Here is a 23,262-nt window from a genome sequence, read left to right on the forward strand (position 1 = left end):
TCTCTTCATGCCCCTTCATACTCCCCTCCCCTTCCCCTTAGAGACCACTCTAGTGAAGATAGATGCTAAATCCATTAAATAAAGATTAGACTGTGTTGTGGTAGAAAATGGCAGCTTAGCTAGATCCCTGGGCAAATTGGGACCTTTAAGCAATACAGAAAATTAAAATATACATTTTTAACAAGTGTGCTGTCGACACAGTAATAATGACTCTGTGGCTTGTGGGGTTTGCTCACCTTTCAGATCTGCTTTTGTTTGGTTATATCACTTGCTCTTGTTTTGAAACCAGCCTGCTTGGTCTCTCTGAAGCAGAGATGACTTAGGGGAAGGAAGGTTATTTTCCCACCTTGCTTTCTGTCTTTGGCACTTTTTACTGGCTCTTATGCTTAGAATAGTATTAAAGATCGTACCCTTGTATTTGAATATGGAAATAATTAACTTTGGCTCTGACACACTCAGTCACATGTTCTGAAAAGTAGTTGGAAATAGTCTATAGGAAGCTTGGAGATGTAAATGTGATCAAACTTTTTATAAATGGTTTTTATTTTCTAAGCATATTAGAAAATCATATCATAACTTTGTTTTTTATTTACTCCAGATCAATTTTTCTGAATTCTACTCTTATGGGAAAGATTAGTATAGGGTTGTGCATTGTAAAAGCTCAATATTCTTTTTTGTCACACAGTGAATTGTAGAAACACAGCTGAAGTGGCGTTCAAGGGATGACAATTTTTCTTTATAATACTGTGTTAGACATAGAACACAACCAGGCCTTCTTAACAATCTCATGTACCCTATTGTCTATTGCAGAAGGTCAACAGATCTTCTTGGGTTTTGCAGGCAAAACCCCATCTGCTTGTACAAGTAGAGGACAAATTGCCATACTGGAGAGACTACTCCTCCTACTTTTTCCAAGTAAGATGATCATTCTACAGAACAAAATCCAAAATTGTTTCTGTTTAATGATTTGGATCAAGAAATGAGCCTAAACCAATGTTTTCCTAGAGATAACTGCTGTTCCTTCTATCTAGAATTTTTTTTCTTTAGTCTAGATAGTTTTGAAAATGGAAAGAGAAAAGAATGATTTTATGCTTTGTTGAATGTTTCAGTTTAAGACAAGTTAGGAAGAAACCCCAAGACATTGAATTACAGTGGACTGAGACAATAGTAACATGGGGACTTCTCTTTGTACTTCCACAATCATCTCCCTGATAGCACCACTTCCCTTTTTTCAGACTTCTCAAATATTAGCAGTTGTGCCTGGAAAACACTTGATGCTGTATCCTCAGCTTTAACTGCTAGGAAGTGAACTCAGCATCTTCATTTTTTGTTTAAGAAGAACTGTAGATATTATTAAGTGTAAAAAAGTATTAACACAGATGTCATTCCAGAGACAGTAGTGTACTGGGAATGTTTTGGCTTCCATTAACTTAGAGCTGCATTCAGACATGGTTTTCTATTTGTTTTCCAAACTATCATCTGCTTCCACATCCTAGCAGTTTCTTCATTTGTCTTTTGTGACAGGTGTTTTGCATTGGGAATGTCTGTATTCTTTCATCCAGCTGTGCTTCTAAGAAGAAAAAAAAAAAACCTTGTAAGCTGGCTTAGCGTCAAAGATTCTCTTTCATGGTGTTGGCACCAAATTGGAAATGAACAGGTGCCACCCCTTAGCTAAATTGCAGTAATTGATTGTGTATGTGGTGGAGCCTGTCTCAGCTGAAGAAGCCAGGCCTCAAGCCTCCCTTGGTAAGGGGAGATTACAGCACTGGGTTTACCTTTGACCCAGCATGTCCATCATGGGCTGCTTCATTTTTGGGACTTCCTGGCCTTTGTTCTCCTTGCAAGGGGACAGTTCCTTTCCTGAACCCCACCCCTCTCCAGTTCTCAGTCTGCTATTTATAACACATCTAATTTCCTTTAACCTTAGCTGGCCCCTTTCAAAGTCACCTCTACCTTGACAGCCTATGTCCCTTTTTTTTCTTATGCTACGGGCATTCCATAGCCTTATTGTATCACCTATTCTTCTGTCTATTCTGGAGATTTTTCTGCCCTCTTCTTCCTGCTTCTACACTTAGACAAATTTTCTAGCTCAGGAGTCTTCCTTCCTTTGTAATGTCCCAGATTTAAAAGGAGACTCTTGCTAATTTGTTCTGTAGCTTCTTCTGAAGGCAGGCATGTGCCAGGAACCTCACAAGCTTACAGCTTTCCATATTAAGGCACTTAGTGATGCAACATTTTAATTAAATTAACCAGAATTCGTAAATTGTAGATAGACAGATTTTCCAGATCATCTCAATATGAGCTTTTAGAGTGATCAACACTCTGCTGGTGTTTAATCCATCAGACTGCCATATGGAGTGTTGAGGAGTAGAATATCTGTTTATTAACAATTGTTGTTTTTTCACGTCAGCAAGTACGATTTTTGTATTTGAGGACCTAGGAGTGCAATCTGTTCCTTCATCTCTTACATGAGTTATATCAACCTCATGCCAGACCTCATTTCATGCCAGTCCTTCTTTTTTTACTCAATTCAGGTGATCCAATAGGCTGTCTAAATGGCATAATAGAGCAAGAGGGTCATTCTGCCAGAGTCTTCAGAAGTTGTTTGGTTACACTATCACAAGGGGAATGTGTTCAGATGTCCTTTATGAGAAATTGCAGATACCCATATTGTCGGTGATTTCTGTGAACAGTTGAGACACATTTAGTGAAGGTTTGCAATTTTATTTACCATAATATGTCATAATTCACAAAAGTCAGGAAATTGCTCAAGATTGAGCCAACATTTTATTCACTCTCAATTAATAAATACCTGTTCTCAAATCCTAGGAAATCTGGTGTTGGACTACTCTAGGAATAGAATTTACCCGTCTCTTTAGAGCAGTTGTCTGTTCCATTTTATTGAGAAATACAAGTCTGTTTCTACTCATTTAGCTGAATGAATGCTTTCCATTGTTGGTCTTTCCAATGGGAAAAATACTCTTCAGGCAAGAGGAGGAAACCTTCTTGTGTTGTGACGTTTTCATTGCTCTCCTCAGAAAGAAGTATTAGCTCTTCTAGAATGGGAGATGAGATTAGTGCACTGCAGGAATATGTTTTACAGCACAGGCATCAGGCTTTTCTCATCAAATCTATTTTAAGATGTTTTTCTTTGTGAGAACTCCCTGAATTCTCAGCTAGAGTCATTTTTATACATTCAAACATTTATACATTCAAACAAGTTCATAAATACTGGCTTATTTGCTTTTTTTGGATGCATTAACAGAGTGGGGAATAAGATGTGCTTATTAAGTTGACTTCAAATTTGATCTTCATTTAGGTGAGGTACAAAGAGGAGGGAGCTGTTGGTATGAGTTGGTGGTGATAGATGGAAAACAGCGGGTGTTTGCCTTTATTAGAGTTGTCTGTCTTATCCAGCAGATGGCATTGAAAATGTACCTGCTGGTCTTTCTTCGTGCTAAGAACTGCCTTAAATGAAATCCAAAATCCTACAAGCTAGACTCTTCCTTTTAGTGCATAGTTGCAGATCACATCCTAGTGAGGATTTTGAGTGGCCCCTGCCTGCTGGATAAAACAAAAGAACTGCTGCTGGATTCCTAGAGAGGGCACAAGTTCTTCAAGCCCATGCAAACATCTTCCAGTGGAAGGCCATGTCTTAGGCTGGTGACAATAGGAGTTTATAGGCTCTTTGCATGTGTGTCAGTGAGAGGAGAAATGGTGAATGTTGATGATTTTTATAGTGGGTATCACCTAGTTTCCAATTAAATTATGAGGAAAGTGGGATGTAGATGTATTGTAATGATTCAAATTGTATGTAGTTATGGCAGTGAAACTGAGAAGTGAAAAATCCGTACTATGAATGAAAAGAATATCAGTTCTGTAGCACTTTATCTTTGTTTCCTGTCTTTTCAGTACTCTTACCTTTATTCTCTTTTCAGTAAATAATTCTGATAATATAATTTCTGTGCAAACACTATAGTGCTCATGCAAGGTAGTGTTTTATTACTCCTAAGGAGCCAGATAATTTGAAAAAAAAATTTATGTACTTGAAACACAGCTATCTTGTAGAGTTAGCATGGCTTTTTTGTCTTGTATTTTGTTCTATATTGTGACTGTAAGTTAGCAACATCCGTATTTCAGAGTATTTAGAGCACAGCAGGAGCTAATGAACATTACTACCTTCCTAGAACTTATGGGATTAAAAATGCTTCCTAGCAGCCCCTTCATTTCCCGTATATCTGAAGGACCTTAATACTTGTTGAAACTCTGGAGCTTTTTACTCATCCAGTGCCAAACTAATTGTCTGTGATCCCTCTTTCAGTGGCTGCTGTTCTGTTGCTCATTTAATCTTGTGACCAAGTATAATGTTTGGCTCTCCAGTAACTCCAAGCACCCAAGCCATAATCTAAATCTTCTTCCATTTTTTGATATAACACCTATGGAATAAAACCTTTCCTGTATATCCACACAGTACTTATCCAAGTTTTTATAATATTATACCTTTCTCAGAATCTTTGATCTTATCAAATCTTGTTCCACTACAAAGATGAGCTCCATATTTTGACTATGATCAAGATATCCATACATTTCTACACATATTTCACTATTGCATCAGACCATTTCTCCATTTCTCTTTCTAATCATATTTTTTTCTTTGTTGTTCTGATGTTCTGTATGTTGTGGGTTTTTACATGATTTTTGTGTTTCGGGATGAAAAACCTGCTGTTTGGCAGAATTGTCTTGACAAATCTGTCTGAAGTTACTGGAGAATTTACTCAAAGTAATTGGGCTTTGTGCACAGTAGGTGAATGTTTACATGATTTAATCATGTTTTGCATGTGCCCCTCAAACCTCCTGAGCTCCTGGGATCATCCAAAACAGCCAGGTCCAGAATAGCCAGGTCCCCAGCATGATGAAGCTGAGCAGATTGTTCTTCTCCTGTATGTCTTCAGGCTTGAGTGAATCTCCAAGTCACAGCAAATTATTATGCTATCTCCCACCTCTTCTGTTTGAATTTAATAATTGTTTATGCTTTACACCCTATATTTCTGCATAAGATCTAATAATCTTTTCCCAGGAAATAAGTTTCATTCTCTATTTTGTAACTGGATACTCTGTCACTTTAGGCAGTATTTTGGTAGGAATAATTTTGAGATAGTGTGGTATAACTATTCACTTCTAGAGAGTTGCTTATAAATCAAGAGTTTTCTTTATGAGAATGGAGGGGGGGAGGAAGGGGATCTCTTTGATTTTGAAAGGTAGTGCAGTTGTTATTTTACATCTTTTCAACTGAGAAGATAAATTGAAAATTCCTATTGATTCCCAACTGTGAAAAGAATGAGAGGGGAGAAAAGCAGAAAACAAGTAATGGAAGTTAGTCAGATTAAAATTAGCAAAAATAAATGTTTTTTACATAATGAATGTTTTGATGTGTGACTTTCTGCCACACTGGGATTTTTTTATTTTCTTTTTAGACCACGTACTTAGCAGCAATTGGAAAGGAATCAGGCAATTAAATGGACGATGAAACGTTCTTAGTTCGAGCAGGAAAAATCTAAAATGAAGTAGGAAATATCAGCTCCTTCAGGATCTAAAACAAGCACTTAAGAAGAGGAGGAATCTTTCAGTATAATGTCTTCGTAATGTGGCTCCCTAATTTATATTTTCTTGTGATGCTTCTGATGTTGGGTGCAGTTAGACAGGATATCTGACTGGGAAGATTACTGATCTACCCTGCTCTATCAATTCCTGTGCTCATTTACAGTTTTTATGACTACAGAGTGCACAGATTCTTGTTCAATAGGAAATAACATTTCTACAATCTCTTTTAGCAACTAGTCATAGATCCTATTTATATATAGGACTTTATATACAGCATTTTAGTCAGTGGTATAGAATGTAAATTCTGAGCATGCTCTGAGTTATATCTCTGGAGAGAACATCATTATTAAACCTTTTTGAAGGTGTCCCTGGTGGCAGCTCCGTAGAGCAGGTGGTCTGCATGGCACACACACACACAGAGTCAGGAGCCTGTGTCTTATCAGACCATATAATCTAAAAATCACTCAGCCTGTTTTAGTCTCCTGGGGAGATGATGACGATGACACAGGACTCTTATGCTAAAAACTAATTGTTAAACTGCAGAGGACGTCATTCAACACAAATCCCAGCAGAAAAGGGCTGGGTGATGGATATTTCTGGGTAGCAGGCCCAGCTCTCATTTGGTTTTCAACAGATAGTTCTCTGGGTTGCCCCAAGATTTTCATGTCTAGTACCTGGCTTACTTGAAAATAAAGAGCACATTAATTAAAAAAAAAAAAAAAGCTAAACATTTACATTTATTAATGTATGCATATAAAACTGGAAGGAGCAAACAGCTCCTTCTCTGTCTCAGGGCATAAAATGCCCTCACTCTTGCCTATGGTGCTTGGGTTCCCTGGAACATTAAGCAAAGCAGTTAAAGGCAAGGAAACAGTGTTGAAAAGGAATACAGCAAGTAAGTAGTATATGGGAAAGGAATGTGGAATTGCATATGCATCTGTTGATTGAAACACAGTGTGGAGATCCAGGGAAGTGATGCGTCTGCAATGCTACATCCAGTGCCCCAGTGTGAAGAAGACATTGGTAAACTGGAGTGAATTCAGTGGAGGGCCACCAAGATGACCAGGGGCTGGAGCACTTGCCATGTGAACAGAGGCCAGGGGAGTGGGGCTCATTCAGCAAGAAGAGGTGACCTCACAGGGACCTGATAGCTGCCTGCTGGAACATGAAGGGAGCTTACTTGAGAAGATGGAGTTGGGCTGTGGGAGGACAAGAGACAATAATTGTAAATTGAAGCAAGAATGTTTTTGACTGGAATCAAGAGAAAACTTTTCCAGCATGGAACAGTCAAGTATTGGAAGGATTGTCAAGAGAGGCTGTGCAGTCTCCATCGATGGATGTTTTTATGGCTTGACTGGATAAAGGCTTGAGCAGTCTGTCTGTTCTGAATAGAACACTAACTGCAGACCTGCCAAGGTTCTATCATATCAAAATGAATCTCTGATTCTGTACAATTTTCCTCATATGATATTGTACTGTATACCTTACTTGATCTTTTCTGGTAGATTAAATTTTCTTCACTAAGCAGTTTTTCCTTGTATCCTGGTTTTATTATACCTCTTCTACTCTGATGTACTTTTTTAACTCTAAATATGTCTGATAGTTCCATCGTCACTGGACCATGGAGTATTCAGATTTCTCCCGACTTCCAAAGTTTTTTCAATGCCCGTCAACCCTCAGAGCAGTGTTCCCAGTCACCAAATCTATGGAGATTCATGGCCATCTTCATGGCCATCTTCATGGCAAAGCAGAGGCACTGCTTTCCTTTCTGAGCTGTTTTGTAGAAGGTTTGCTGTCTGCTTTGCTGCACTGCCTCTGTTCTTTCTTCTAGTAATGGATGAAAACCACTTCTGTGCTCATTAAAAGATAGCAGTGTGGCTGCATTCAGCTTTCATAAGAGAAGTACCTAATGGTAGGCACGGCCTCAGACCAGTGGTATGCATGGACTGTAAATAAACATGAAGGGATTTTTGGAAGCAGATGAGTACCAAAACTTACTGGACTACTCTCAGTAGACTTCTGGAGCAAAAAATAATGATTTTTTGTTTGTTTTGGCTTTATTTCTGGGTTTCAAAAAACTGGAGTTTCTTCTGGCCTATATTCTCGGGAGATATTTTCAGACTCCAATACCCTCCATATTTCTTGGATTCTTAATATTTTCTTCAAAACTCATAGATACTAGAAGCATGAGGATGTTTATGAAAAATGTATTCCCATTTCCTTGTGGGTCTGGGAGGGTGTATTTTTGGGTATATCTTTTACATCTGCTTTTACAGTTGAGCCTTGCCTAGTTGTCTTTAAGCTTGTTAGCAGCTAAATTGTAATAATTGTAGCAGAACCCACACTCTTTATATTTTAATACCCGTTCCAAATAGCCTTCAATGGTATTACAATTTCGTTATCAAGTAGGTCAGGTTAACACTAGTCATAGATCCTCTGAGTAATAACATCTTTTCCCTATTCATTCAAACTTTACTAGTATTTAAAAAATTAAACAATTTTTTTAAAATTTTAAAACTGTAACATTTCTAAATCAGTATGTTTCCTCAGATATCTTGTGACCAACTTGGAGTTGGTAAGGATTTGAATTTACTGAATCCTCTTCTGGTCTCTCAGCTCCCCCTCAGCTCAGGGTACTACTGCCAGAAGAGTATTGTAGTGGGTAGAACACATGAAACTTACCAAGTTAATATAACTTAAATAATATAACTACAACTTAAAATGCTGGAATTAAGCAAGCAGTGAATATACTGGGAAGGATGAGGATAGGGATAAAAGGACTTATTACATGAAGTAGCTTTGATTCACATGAAGGAAAGAATTATGGGGGCAGTTGTGAAGGTTTTCTTCTACAGCCCACAAACTGTGTATTGCTATTCTTCCATAATTCTGTCTTAACAAAGCCTGAGACTTTGATCTTGGAACACTGAGATTTCAGTCATTTGCATATATTTGGCCATACAGACTTTTTCCTTGGATTTTTGGAAAGTTTGTAAGTCTTCTGTGTAATGTACTACTAATTGCATAAGGAATCTTGGTTTATCATGTGTAAATCAAATAGTATTTTCCAGTCAAAACCCATAAATCTTCTTTTCGTGGAGTATTCTTCAATACTGATAATGCATTGTTGTGTCAAGGGCTGCAGTCATCTAAATAGGAAAATGTTTCAATAAGGAATCTTGGGATTAGAAAACATTTTAAAGATTTACTCTGCTCTTTAGAGTAAAGACATACTTCTGGACAAATAAATACAGACTCCCATATTATAAGCTTCTTTAATCTAGATATCTCTTTGCAATAAGTTTGTTGATGGAAGTTAAATTTAAAAATTCAGTTCTTCTTCACAGTTCAGGCCATTAGCTAACCTATTGATAAGGGCTAGTTTCTACCTTTTGGAGGTCTAGGAAGCTGTACCATTCTTGATGCAGTGCTGCAAGCCTCCCTGTAAACAAGCCTTGATGTCTTCTGATTGGATTTGTGTGCCCTGGCTTGCATAACCATACAGCTTGTATCCCAGTGTTATTAGCCAAAAGGAATATAGGGACTTACATAATCATTACACGATTATTTTTCAGTAACTGTACTGTAAATATGTAATTCTCTCTGCTCCTAATAACTCTTAATCCCTTTGTTTCTATTGGTTCCTGGGCTTAGATTTGTCCATGGCCTCCATGCCCTGGCCACTGATAAAACTTGAAAAAATTGTTACTCTCAGGGTTCACCTGCTTTGCTCCCAGCAGTAAATACGTATTCCCCAGCACAGGCAGCGGCACTGCATTGTGGTGCACTGTGTTGTGGGAGCGTGGGCAGCACTTCTGCCTTCATTCCTTCTGAGAAGGGTCCATTCACGTCCAGAAACCTTTCATATCTGCCTCTGTGTGTATGTTCAGCACAGACCTCTGCTGAGCTTCTTTGTGTGTTTTATGCCCGAGAGTTCTTGAGCAGTTTTGATCTCATTTCTGCCTGTCGTTTGAGAAAGAAGATTCTTCCATGAGATCCTGTAGTGAACAAATCTAAATTATCAAGAACTCTTGATCCACTGCAGGTGTTGGAAGCCAGGAAGAGATTATTTTCCTTTTGGCACAAGCTAATAGAAAAAGGCCCTTTTTAGAGTGCTTCTTGTAAAAACATGGCCCTCTTCTGCTGTTTAGTTGCGATATCTGTGGGATTTCATGGTCAGAGTTCTCCCAAGTTGTAGCTCTTCCAGTGATAACTTACACTAGTAAAGTACCTTTCAGGTATATTTGAAAATATCCTCAACTTTGATGCAAAATTGCTTTTCTTACTGCTTTTAATATTAGAAGTGTAATTATTTTTTTTCTTTCAGCCTTGCAAAATACTTGAAAATAATTTTTCTGTGTTTAATTAGCTCCATGAGTCAGTGCCTGGCCTTAGGTCTTGACATTTTTGGCATGCAAAATTTTCTTGTGTATTTGACCTTGGCTTTATTCCAGAATAAATGTTTTAAGCTGCTAGTTGTGTGTAGGTTTATTTTTGTCTTTGGTCTGAGACTAGGGGGCAGACATAAGGAGCACTGAGAGAAGTGAAGTGTATAAACCACAATTAGAATTGCAGTGCACAGGTGTCTGTAGATCTTACACAATTGCCAAGCTATTTGTTTCTCAAATGATAGGGGCTTTGGGAATGTATTTTGGAAAATAAAGGGAGCAGAAGGCCTTCCATTTGCATGTTAGGCTTGTGGGTTTGGTTGTTCGGGTTTTTTTGATTTTCTTTTTTTTCAAAACCTACTTTAAATTCTTCCAGACTTGATACATTTGATATCTTTACAGAACCAACATATTGAATGGCTGAAAGTGATCTACGGTGGCTGAGGATGCAGTTTATAACTGCCTTCAGAAAGGAATCAGCATTGAAGAAAAAAAATTTCTTGCATAATAGCTTTTCTTTGAGCATCAGATTAGGTCTTGTGGTTTAAAAATCTGAATGCCAGCACTGAAAATAAGATGACTTGTAATAATATTTAAAAAGAATGACTTTAGCATCAAGGTTATGGGTGAGTTCTGCTGCAGGCCCTTGAGGATCTTTTTGGGAAGAGAGGCATCTTAAATCTCTGTGCTAGTCATACACAAAATATTATTGCAATGAAAAAATAGTGAAGTGAATAAACAGCAGCTCACAGTACAGGATGCTTGATGTATCAGGAGTCCTAGTGTTCACTGTATTTTGCAATTTAATGCACAATAATTTTTTAGTTCTGTATTTCTGTATGCTCCACTCACCGTGTTGGATCTGTATTCTTAGGATGTGAGGTTCCATTAAAAAATAAATAATAATCACAGCCCCTGCTCCCCCCACATACACTCATTTTCTGTAATATGGTAATGATATCACCGTAGCAGTAATTACGGGTCATCTTCATTTCTTTCATCTCTGCTGGTTCTGATGGCTTCATTCCTTTGACGGAGAAGATTTGGCTCTGGGTGCTGTGATTATTTTGTTAAGCATTATTCGAATAGACAGGAGTGAGAGAAATTAATCAATCCAAATGCAATTAGCATCATGTTTAACCCAGTGATGGACGTCTCAAGGTGAAACAGCCAGGGGAGTTTCAGACATTATTATTCAATCCAGTGGCTCTTATCTAAATTATAATCAAGAGATTTTTATTGGCTTTGCAGAGAGAAGATGTAACTCTTTCCCTGCTTTGGGGGTCAAAGGGATCAGATCTTTGGCCTATAAGATACTGGCTACAGGCAGCTCCTAGAATTGGGAGGTACTGTAAGAGTTTACTGTAATATCAGGGTCACTCAGGATAAAACACCTGCACATGCCAGTATCTGTGACCTGGAACATAAGTTTAGTAGCTCCTTGGTCATTGGCAGGGCTGTCTTTGCCCCTTGCTTTGAGCGTTTCCATTGACTGGCTTTGCCCATCTGTATATGAATGAATACCATTTGTAGTTTCAGCATTTGAAGCTCTGCAAACATCACAGTTTGCTACTGAATGCAAACAGAATGGTAACCTCCTTGCAAGTTAGGTAAATCTGGTTGGGAGAACAAGGTAAATTATTCTGCAGGGAAGGAATCTAATTTTTCTTAGAGCAGATATAATTTTAGTATTTATTGATAGCAACAATAACATTTTTGATGATTTATTAATCTGCAGCAGATCTGTTATCACTGGATAATTCTGAATGATCTCTCAGATCTCTTATCAGGTATAAGATAAAACATGAGTACCGTGTGTGGAGAAAAACAAGGTGGAAAGAGGTCACATGAGGATTTCATAATTCAGGAAAGCATTAGGTATTTGATTACAATTCTTAAGGCCCTAGCTAACACTCACTAACTGCTTCAGTGATTTTAAACTTTATCAGTCTTAGCTATTTACCACTTCTCTGTCAGAGAGGACTGTTGTCATAGCACACTGGGAGGAGCAGTCCATGTGCTTACCTGCTCCAATTCACAGCCTGGCTTTGTGCAAGCTCTCACCTTCTTCGGCATTTCAAAACAAGTCATGCCAGACTGTGAAGCACAGCTGACATAAGGGCACATTCTGCTGTCTCATTCACCAAGGGAAGGACGCTGATGTTTTGTACCAAGGGCATGTTATTATTTAAAAATGCTGCAGCAAGACTTGACAGCTGATCTTTCAGAGCCTGAATTGTAGCACAGTTGCTGAATCCTTTCGCATAAATCTTGTGCTGGTTTTGGCTGGGGTAGAGTTACATTTCTACAGTGGCTGGTATGGGGCTGTGTTTTGGACTCGTGCTGAGCACAGGTTGAAAATAGAGAGATGGTTTTGTTATTGGTGAGCAAACCCCAGGCGTTTTCTGCCTTGTGCACTGCCACGCTGCCAGAGAGGCTTGAGATACATGCAGGTTGGGAGGAGACACAGCTGGGACAGGTGATCTAAACTGACCAAAGGGATATTCCAGATCACATGGCATTGTACTCAGTATATAAAGTGGGGGGAAAAAGGAGGAGGGGAGGGATATTCAGAGTGGTGCTCCTTGTATTCCCAAATCACCATTATGATGGGGCCCTGCTCTCCTGGAGTTGGCTGAACACCTGCCTGCCACGGGAAGCAGTGAATCAAATCCTTGTTTTGCTTTGCTTTTTCTGTTAAACTGTCTTTATCCTAACCCACAGATTTCCCAGCTTTTACCCTTCTGATCCTCTCCCTGATTCTGCTGATGAGAATGAATAAATGGTTGCATGGGGCTTGGTCGCTGGCTGGGGTGAAAGCACAACAGTCTGTATTGAGGCTGTGACCCCATCTGTAAGGTGGGAATTAAATCACTGTATGTTTCAAGAATATTGTAAGACTTGATAAAATTTGCAAGTGCTTTGATACCGGTTACTGAGAGATGCCATGGTAATGCAAACTTATTCCACCTGGAGGTTTACACTGATTCTGCTGTCTTACCTGAGGAATGTGTTTCAGGAGAGTTAGGTGACTGCCGTGGTCTTCAGTGTCAGTGTAACAGTTCCTGAAGCATAGCTTGGAGTGTCTGTATATGCCAGTTGTGCCTTCAGGGTAGGTGACTGACCTTGTTTTCACTAACCACTGCTTTCCTGAGATGGCAGTTCAACTCACTCTGAAATTGGGCTTGGGGTAGCATTCACTGGTAAGTATTTCTCAAAGGTCAACAGTCTTCAACTAGCAGCTCATTTGACACTTATATTAGGAAGCAGACAACAGACAGCAGAGTAATTGAAGCTCTTTGTGTGAAGAAAGAGGTGTGAACTGGTGCCAGGTGGTGATAAGATTTTGGGGGTCTGATTTGAGATAGATCTGCAGGGACCAGCTTCTATCTCTCTGACAGAAGTTCTGATTATGATGTCTGGGTAATAATATTCTCTTGGTCTTGTCTGTCATATACCTCTTTTTTCTTTGAGGACTGTTCAGTAGTAAAGTCAACCTTAAATATTTTTGCTGATTTTAAATTACATTTTTTCCTTCAACTCTCATCCCCTGACTTATTTTTTTTTATTTTCCTTCCACATACAATATTAGTTGAGCCCAGCTAAAAGGTGTGATTTGGCAATTGGCTTTCTCAAGTTCAGTCAAGCAAAACTCCCACAGTTGCTCACAGGCAGATTCCTCTAGGCCTTTTTTATGCCCTGACAACTAAGAAAAAGAATCATCGTGTCTTCTTATCCTAACATTGTATCTCAGCACATAAGAAATCTTTTCTGATGCAATAGACTCTTGTGAAAGAAGGTTAAAAACCAGAGAGAATTGTTCTGCTGTCTTTCTGCAATTCGTATTCTTTGCCATAAAATGGTAATTTGCATTGACAGTGCTTCAGAACTAAACCTTTCTAGTTTTGTTTTCTATGTAGTCCAAGGGCACAGCAGTATTTTGAAAGTGCACGATTACTACTTTAAAGGAATCCTTCCATGCTGAAAAACAAGTTCTTTGGTTACCATAAATGCAGCTGAATGGGAGGAATAACTGATAAGCTAACAAAGTATAACAGTGCCTAAAATAGCCCTTTTGTAGGAAAGAATAAAGCATTCAAAATGTGACACTGCAAGACATTTCAGAGCTGAAATTAATTGTATTTCTGGGTTTTATTAGTAGCAAGACCTTTAGATTTCAGCAAGGCTATATTTTCAGGTCAGAGAAGGAGCACAGTAAAATTTGTTCCATAAGTTGTACACCTGGGAGAGAAGCTAAGAAGTGCTTCTTTAACAAGTGACTTCATATTACAGTATCTATAATTTGAAGATACATGCAAACTTTGTTTTGAGATTTTTAGATAAGCCCAGAAGTAGTAATCAGTGAAGGTATAATGTTCATAATGAATGTGTGATAAATACAGTTTGTCACGTAGATCTTTTACATAGACTTTATCCCCAGGTGTGTTCTGGATATATTTAAGAGTATATTATTTTTAAAATGTGTGCATGTATGTGTGTTGCTTAGGGATTCTCCTGGATGAAAGTTGCTTATGTAAGTATAAATCACTGTTTTCCTTGCTGATTTTAAAGCAGTAAATCCTTCCATTATTTCCTGGCTATCCAGACCTTATGACACAGTATGTCCTGTGCTGTTGTATGTGTGAGAAGGCTTTTTACGGGGAGCAATCAGGCTGGACCCCAATCTCCAGTGCAGTGTTTTTTTTCTAATTAAATTGTCAGTGGAAGGAATATCCGGAGCAGCAGTTTTCATTTTCAGTCGAGGAAAAAACATTATGAGTCTTTGTCATTTGATTAAAAGTTACTTAACCTTTAAATTGCTACAGATGTAAAGATAGCTCTGAGTTTCCAATGTAATCGCCTCCAAGTTAAAATCAGGAAAATCTTTGTGTAATGAAACCCATATGTCATAGTGAAAGGATGCAAAGCACTGGCAGAGTGGGCTGCTCTAGCAGGAGATTCTGCACCCAATCTTGTTAACCAGGACTGCTTTTGGTAATCCCTCATCTCCTCACTTGTAGGAAATCAATCTGTACTACTGAATCTTTTCAACCAGCAGCTACAAAATTTACTGTGGAGAGGCAGCTTGGGGACAATTGTAGTAAAAACGGAGCTTGAGGCAACGAGGCTAAATGTGGGATTGAGGGATTGAAGTTCTAAAGAGGAGATTATATTAAAACTTATTCTGCTCCCCTATCAAGTAGAAATGTCTCCTCCTCCTTACAGCCCCAGCCTTTCCTACCCAGTACCTGTTCTTGAGATCTGCTTGGCAGATCTTGCCAGGGAGGAAACTTAATTCCTACAGTACAGCGTTCTCTGTTAATTATAATAGCCTGATACCATTTTTCAGTAAGTTTATCTGAAGGAGTTTGTTTAAGCAGTACTTCCAGAGCAACCAATGCTGATATCAACTTAAAGTGGTTTTTTTTTCTGTGGAGTTCAGTGTCTTCCTTCTCCTTAGTAGGTGAGGTTAATTTGTATCCAAGCTATTGCAAAAGTATCCATTGTTGATTTTTCTATTGTAGTAGATGCACAGCGTAGACAAGGTTGTAAATCGTGACTTGTCATGCAGATTCATGCTTCTGTTTTGTGCTGTGAAGCCTCTGTAGTGTGTGTCTGCTGGTACAATGAAACCTGTGCTCAAACCCTCTCTTCCCTTGAAGTCCATGGTTTAAACTACTATTGTAAAGAAAAAATCCCTGAGGTTTTCGATATAGTTTTGTCCAACCTTTTAATTAAAAAATCCACCTCTATCTACTATTCAAATGGCTTCTGCTGGTCCCTTGGGTAGTTGCTTAAAGCTGGTTTTACCATCTCTCTTAGCCTGCAATCGTATTTGGAATGTGGGTGATGGTTTCTTCATTCACAAGCTCTTCCCTCACTCCAGCAAGCTCCATAAGACCCCAATGGAAATTATATTCCTATTATTAAGAATTCATTTCTCAGAAGCAATACTGAGCAGAGAAGTCAGTTTAATATTAGAGCCTTTTACTGTGCAAAATCCATCAAATCATACTCCAGCACAGATGAAAAAGAAACAAAGGTGAAGGAATAGCCAAGATGTTTGAACGCAGTACCATGTAATAAAAATTTGGCCTGTGTTTACCAGGAATACATTGAACTGTGGTTCTTGGGCAGATAAGGGAAGCAGCTGAAGCAGGGAAGACTGTTAATGCTTGTGGAAACTTGCCCTTAGTTTGGCTGTGTTTTTTCTGTCAAATGATGATGTTACTTCCTGGCCATTTTTATACATATACAAAGATAAAAGGTCCTTTTTTCTTTCTCACTTTGGCATCATATCTTTAAAAATAAAGCCCTGCTGCAAGCCTGAGTCTGTGAGGAGACAAGGAATACAGAATAGCAGAAGGCTGTCTCCTGCTCCTAATGGGATTTTGTAGCAGCATGTGCGAGTTTGTTTCAGAAGTCAGAAATGAACAGATGTTGGTATAAATTACCTCTGTGTCTGATGTCTTGCAAATTAAAAGCGCGGTTGGCATCACTAAACAATTTCACCAGGTTGGGGGGGGAAGCGGGTGGTGATTATTGTAGCAGGTCGGTAAGAATCTTTAAGCTGCAGCAGAACAGGATAGCAAGGATAAAGGAATGAAGAATAAAATGAGAGGTCTGTGAATTAATCAGAAATGTTAACATCTCCGATGACAAGTGAACAGGCAGGCACGTGCTCTTGGAGCAACCTCCAACCCACAGTAATTTCACTCAGTGCACAGAAGGAGTCTATGCTCTGCCTGATTTATAGGGTGCAGCCCTCTTTGGGGGAACAGAATTGTCAGGCATTCGTATATCTCCTGTATGGGACTTGCGCTCTGGGAAACTTTCCACTTTATCAGCTACAGTTCAGCTTATATGCTTTACCTGTTAAGAGTGTTTTAAAACCATACACTATTGTTGGAGCAAGGCAGGGAGGTGTCAAAGAACTAAGTACTAAGAATCTCTTCCTAGCTGAAATTTTAAAAATCTTTCAGTTTTATTTAATCATGTTCTTTGTGCATAACAACTTGGTTCCTGACAAAATACCAATGCACTCTGTTCTTCTGCAGCACCTCCTATCCCTGTGTCACTTCAGCAGCACTTAAAACATACAGGTTATCTTGGGGCTGGGGAGGTAGAGGTACAAATGAGTACTTTTGTGGTAGTTCATGCTGTGACTCAAAAGCAGAATCCCAGGAGATATAACTCACAGCTGGAGGCATGAGGCAAGTAAATAGTGTGCAGTGATCTGCTTGAACCTGCAGCCGGTCTGAAGCATGTTCCACTCAGGACAGTGGACTTCGCAGCTTCGCAGTATCAGTATGTAACAGACAGGTCATATACTCTTACATACAATTAATTGTTTTACAGGGATTTTGCTGACGAAACCACCACGTTATAAAATTTTGTGTAAACAAATTAGATTGTAATAATTCAAAGAAGAGGCTTTAAGACAAGAATTGTAACTTTTATGTAAACAAATAACAAAATATCTTTATCTGAGTGCACACTGAATTTGTAAACTGAACATTTTTATTACATTTTAGCTCTGTACTGACAGATAATCAATAATGTCAAAAGAAAAACCAACATCAACAAACTCACCTGCAGTTTTTATGCTAATTTTAATTTCTGATGTTTGTCTCAGTAGAGAAGTCAGGAATTGAATGGATAAAACAGAAAATTTATTCCTATCTCCTTCTAGACTGTCTTTGAGGCTAGGTGTGGGAAACATGCATGCTTTCAACATAAAATAATAAAACCCTCCACATTTTGATGCCTTCCAGTCCAGCACAAAGCTTGCACCTTTATTGAAAAGAAATGGAGGGGCACCAGTGGGAAAACTGTCTTTCTCCCGGCCTCAATTGCTAATGGTGTTGTCTTTGATGCATTGTATTGTTATTGCAAGACAAGAGTAGTATGAGGGCTGTGCTGTCAGCTTGTGAGCTTATGGGTTCTCAAGTCAGAAATGTCTCATGCAGAAAAGTGGCTGTGTAAACCCTGCTGCAGTACAGCTACCAGAGATTGATGGTACTGAGTGAGAGAGAGACATATAAGCCTTGCCTTGCTGTATTAAACATTGAAGGACTGACAACGCAGAGAGAAAGAGAAGACCAAAGCTCTATAAACTTTACTTTATTACCCTATCCATAGATGAACTGCATTGAAGAATATAAACCCCATTATATTACAGCATCCAGGGATTGACACTGCTGAGAGAGAGAAAATGCTGCCTAATTTCTGTTGAAGACCACATCATCCAGGGACCAATAATCCTGAAACAGAGAGAGTTCCATAATCTCTGACAGATTATAACATACAGGAACAATTGTGCCAAGATAGAGTGACGGAGATTTGGATTTCACCATTCAGAGATGGATAGTACAGAGAAAAGGAGGTGCTGCAAGAGCATAATGCAGTAGGAACAGAAAGCATAGATTGTATGTAATGAGACAGCCTGTAGGAATTATTGCTGAGTTTAGAAGATTCCAGACCCTGCCTGCATTTGTAGCATGTCAGGAATTCAAGCTGAAGTGCAGTTTTATTTATTTTCCACTTTAATAGATAAATAAAATAATTCTTAGTTTTGGTACAGCACAAATCTAAATTCATTTCTTATTGACGGTTAGAATATGTTATACAATTATACAAATTATACAATTATACAAATTATACAATTGTTAAGAGTTTGTTGGCTTTTTAAAAAATATTGATTTCATTTTCCTCTCTTATGATTTCAGCTAGAGAAATGACTCGAGGGAAATTCCTGAACATCCTTGAGAAACCCAAGAAGTAGCTGCATCTAGCATTTGGATGAAAATACCCCAACTAGGTAATTTTATGTACTGTGGATCCAGATGAAGCCCAGAAAGTCTAAGAAGAACAAAGCTCTTGCTCTAGACCTTCAGAAGCAAACATCTCTTTTTGCTTCCACAGCTCATCTCTTTACAGAGGAAATGTACCATAAGCACAGTTCTCAAGGACTGCAGCTGGTTGCATTGGAATTTGGACTTCATCTGACCATAGGATGTCCAACAGGAGGACTTGGCCCTGACATGCTGTGACACAGTTACCTGTTTCAATCAGCAGCTCAAAGTGAAGAGCCAGTATCCTTATTCAGCTGCTCTCAGGAGGCAGCCTGTTTGAAGTACACAGCAGATCTGACACTGGCCCAGTGTCCATTATGAGGCCTTGACCCTTTTGTGTGTCTTTTGTCTTCGATGCATTGATTTCCTGTGTGTGACATCGGTGCCGAAGTATTCGAGGTGTGGATTGACCAAGAGCACTGGCTCAGCAGGAGCATATGCTTTTAGTGTAGCAGCTGAGTGCAGTCTCTGCACTAGGTTCCAGTTGCTCACTGCCTTTAGAGAAGCACATCTGGTGCTCTGAGGAAGACCTCCAGACCTTTGGTGTGCCGGGAGCTTCATTTCACTGCTAAATGATTCTCTAAGTGAAATTGAAACTAACAGACCACAGGGAGTAAGAAGTGTATCTCAGGGAAGATATCCTCACAGAAGCTTTGGCCAGTACACAAGGAAACAGCTTTGTCAGTCCTCTGAAATTCTTTGCTTCTTGCAGGGCAGAAACTGTAAAGAGTTATAAAGTGTAAAGATGGTAATGTTTTCAGTTATCACTCCAACAAGTGGCAACAGGACTGTTAGCCACATTGTGATGATGGCTGTACACGGTCTCAGCATCTAAGAAAATAATGTTTTGTGGTATTTTTAATTGCTTATAAACCAGCACCTCAAAATCTTCTTCTCCTACAAAACCAGAATTTTTAAGATAGAAACTCCTCTGAGCTGCTCCCTTTCAGAACACTGTGATTACAATTTAATGCCTTTTTCTTCTCTTCATGCGCTCTTACACATTTCCCCCCTTGGAAGAGGTACAGAGCATGTTCAGACTTTTTGTTTTATTTAAGAGAATATTTTTTTTCATTCCATCCTCTTTCCTTTTAAACATTAGTAAATATGTTCTTTTTTAGGATACAACATAAATACAATAAATATGTTGAAACATAACATAACATGATGTTCTTTTTACCATGCAGGCTTTTCAAAACGTGTCATTTCTCAGGCTGTAGTCACATATGAGAGAAGAAATTATTTGGAAATAGTACATGTAACAGGCTGTCCTTACAGCAGTGCATTTTTCTGGCTTTGCAGGAAGAGGAGGCTCTTTTTGGGTGCATGTGTAATAAAGAGGGGAAGGTTTGGTTTTTTTTATCAAATAGACTTCTGAGTTTTACTGAATTGATGGTGATTGTGGTCTGTGGTTTTGGTTATTGCCAGTCAGAACTAGGCTTGTTTGGGACAGCTCCAGTTAACTAAGTAGTTAAATCCTACATCCTGGAAAGACCCTGCACAAATTTAGAAATATCAGGAGCCTGATTTAAGACTTAACAGAGTTATTTCTGTCCTTCACAGTTTATGCAGGGCTGAGCTTAACAGGAATTCCGTCCCTTGAGAACATGAGAATTAAGACAGATGAAAGAGAAGAGAAGCTGAAAGTGGTAGTTCAGGAACAGAAAAACCCAGTGGTGCAAACTGATGTTGATGTAGCTTTAAGCATTGAATTACAGATTTGAAATGCAAATTTAAGTTTGTATATTATATATGTAATATATGTACACATATATGACATAATGGGATACTTCATCTGTATCACCAGTATTATTTTGTGCATTTTATAGAGGTTTCTTGGTCCAACACATTAAGGAATTGAGATCTAAAAGGAGGATAGAGGAAAATATATGAAAGCTTGTCCTGGAAGTATATGTGTATTTTCTGATATGTGCAGTAGGAAATTTCAAACTCTAGGTAGTTTTTAGTAACATACATATGTTAAAAAAAAAATCCTTTTATTATACACAGTAATCATCTTCTATAGGGCAGCCATTAACATATGCTTTAGAATTGTAATATTTTTTGGTTTTGTATTTATCATCTGTAGAGATGAGTCAATTATGTTATTTTTTTATTGGCAATATTTATATGTATTTTTGTGTGTTAGAGAACCTTTTTTGCTTTTTGGTTTAATAATATGCAATTGCAAACCTCAAAGCTTTGTCTGGGTTTCCAAAATAGCCCTCTGAGATGCAAAAGCTTTTGCTTGGCCACTTAGGCAATATTATTCCTCAGGCTCTTCTTTACTTACCTGCATGACACCACCTCAGGGTTTGGCCTGTGGATGTTCCCATCAGTAAATAAATATCTATCAATATCCAAATGCTACTAAGGGTTTTCATACCCCTTTGAACCCTATTTTTTCATTCAGTGCTATCTTTCCTGACATCCATGCAGTTATCTATCTATACAAGAAAATCCAAGTGACTTTTTGTTGCTGATGGGAATGAAGAGTTGTGATGGATTGGCATTTAGGAAAAAAGTCGGAAAACACCCACAGATGTGATGGCTCTGAGAGAGGCTGCTGGGAGTTCCTTCTCTGCCTGAGACCTGGCCAATAGCTGTCCATTTCTGAGAATTGACAGTATTTTTGACCACTGAAAAAGTGGGATCACCTTTGTGAATACCACCTTTTAAACCTAAGCCTGGGAGCTTCAGGCTCTCTTTGTTTCCGGCCTTGAAAGGTAACAGAACTCTGGTGCAGCTGCCCACCCCTTGGGGCCCGTCCAGCCTGGGGAGGGGGCTGAGCTGGACTCCAGCGGCTCCTGGGAGGGGGATGGAGGCTGCGGTGAATCGGCCCCAGGCTGGGCCAGGCTGTGCTGCGGTGTTCGCTTCTCCCGGGAAGCCTCCGGGTCCCATTCCTGCGGGGTGGCCAAAGCTCTTCCCAGGGGGACCCCGGACGGCTGTTGATATTCGCCAACCCCCCCATGGCCCACCCAGAAGGCTCTGAGGACTGTCTGCTCCTTCCCTGGGGCTGCTGGGCTGAGAGAGAAATACCTGAAATCTGACACCATGAATACCTGCTGCGGCTTGGGCCAGATTTTAACCCTTTCACTGCCCAGATGAGACCTGCAGATTTAATCCCTTTCCAGAGAGAGGAAAGTGAGGGTGATCAACATGTAAAGAGACAACATAAACCATCAGAGTCAGTAAAGGAAAGAATCAAGCCTCAGATGGAAGGAGAATGAGGAGATGCTTTAATGAGCTGCAGTATTCTTTTGGTAAGGCCATGGAGATGGACAATAATGTTCTGAAAAATTCCTTTAATTCATGAAAGAGTATTTGGGGGGAATGAAGTATTTCAAAGTTTAGATCTGAGCAAAGGTATCCATTGATGAAAGTGAGCAGATGGCGGAGCAGTTGTGGTCCCATGAGATGCTGAAACAGAGAAAGAAAAGTGAGAGTTGATGAAGACCCTTGGCCCCCAGGGAGAAAAAGAGAAAACCTCTGTTCCCAGAGATGATCACAGAGACAGATGAAGAGAACCTTTGCCTTTGAATAACTCATCTTTAAAATAATACCCCTTGAGTTCATGGCCCTTGAACACACTTCTGAGTGGTGTGAAAATGGGAGGAGAGCATGATGGCACAGTTTGTGCCTGGGCAGCTGCCATCATGGGAATGAAAAGCCATGAGAAAACTGTTTTCTTGTGGAGAACTCTATGGAATGACAAGAGAGAACTCCTCTCTCTACAAAGACTGATGAAAAGACTATTGTATAGTTGGGACTGCTTTAACCACCAGGTTTTATCTCTCTTTTGTCAGTTGGACAAGGGAAAGGTTGGGTGGTGGGGAGGAAGAGTTTCTGCAGGTTTTATTGTTGTTTCTTATTCTTGTAGTTCTGTTAATAAACTTTCTTTATTCCTTTTAAGTTTTGAGCCTGTTTTGCCCTTCTCCTAATCCATATCTCACAGCAAGAAATTAGTAAGTTTTCTGGTGATTTTTAGCTAGTGCTTTAAAACCACCACAAGAGTGTAAGAAAATCAGGATTTGGTAATATTAATCAAGCTGATGCATTGTTTTATAAAGTGTTTTCATGTATTGCTATATTAGATGTTGCTGTGAGTTTCTTGGAAGTAAACTCAGTATTTATTTGGTTCCTTTTAAATGCTAGTATTACACACATTCAGTTATAAAGGCTATTCCCTTCAGTCTTGGACTATCAAATGCTTTGCTATCTAATCCAACTGAGAAGAAGTTCTTGTTTGTTGTGTTAATCATTATCAAAATAAAAGTCCACGTGCACTGGCAATTGAATAATGTGATATTCCATTTAACTCAGTGTTTCGCCATTACAAAATCAACAATTTTGTAACAGTCCTGTAACTCACAGTTTTCAACTTTAATTAATATTTCCTTCAAAAAGACACCTAGAAA

At 39.0% G+C, this 23,262-nt stretch overlaps 1 protein-coding gene across 3 annotated transcripts in view; it reads left to right on the forward strand.

Annotated features, from left to right (window-relative positions):
• Positions 1-23,137, forward strand: part of LIN52 (lin-52 DREAM MuvB core complex component) — a 42,845-nt gene extending 19,708 nt beyond the window's left edge. The window contains exons 6-7 of one of the 3 annotated variants that reach the window (XM_014250060.2): positions 18,719-18,810; positions 18,915-23,137. In XM_014250060.2, coding sequence (XP_014105535.1) covers positions 18,719-18,774 — 56 coding nt within the window. In that variant the 3' untranslated portion in view covers positions 18,775-18,810; positions 18,915-23,137. Of the gene's footprint in view, positions 1-5,474; positions 5,541-18,718 lie in introns of those variants that run through there. The other 2 variants (XM_005520271.3, XM_088058166.1) reach the window with 2 other exon arrangements.
• The last annotated feature ends 125 nt before the right edge of the window (positions 23,138-23,262 follow it).

The sequence above is a fragment of the Pseudopodoces humilis genome, chromosome 7 (assembly GCF_049639895.1).
Source record: "Pseudopodoces humilis isolate 2021_Gansu_Grassland_sample_001 chromosome 7, ASM4963989v1, whole genome shotgun sequence".
NCBI lineage: Eukaryota > Metazoa > Chordata > Aves > Passeriformes > Paridae > Pseudopodoces > Pseudopodoces humilis.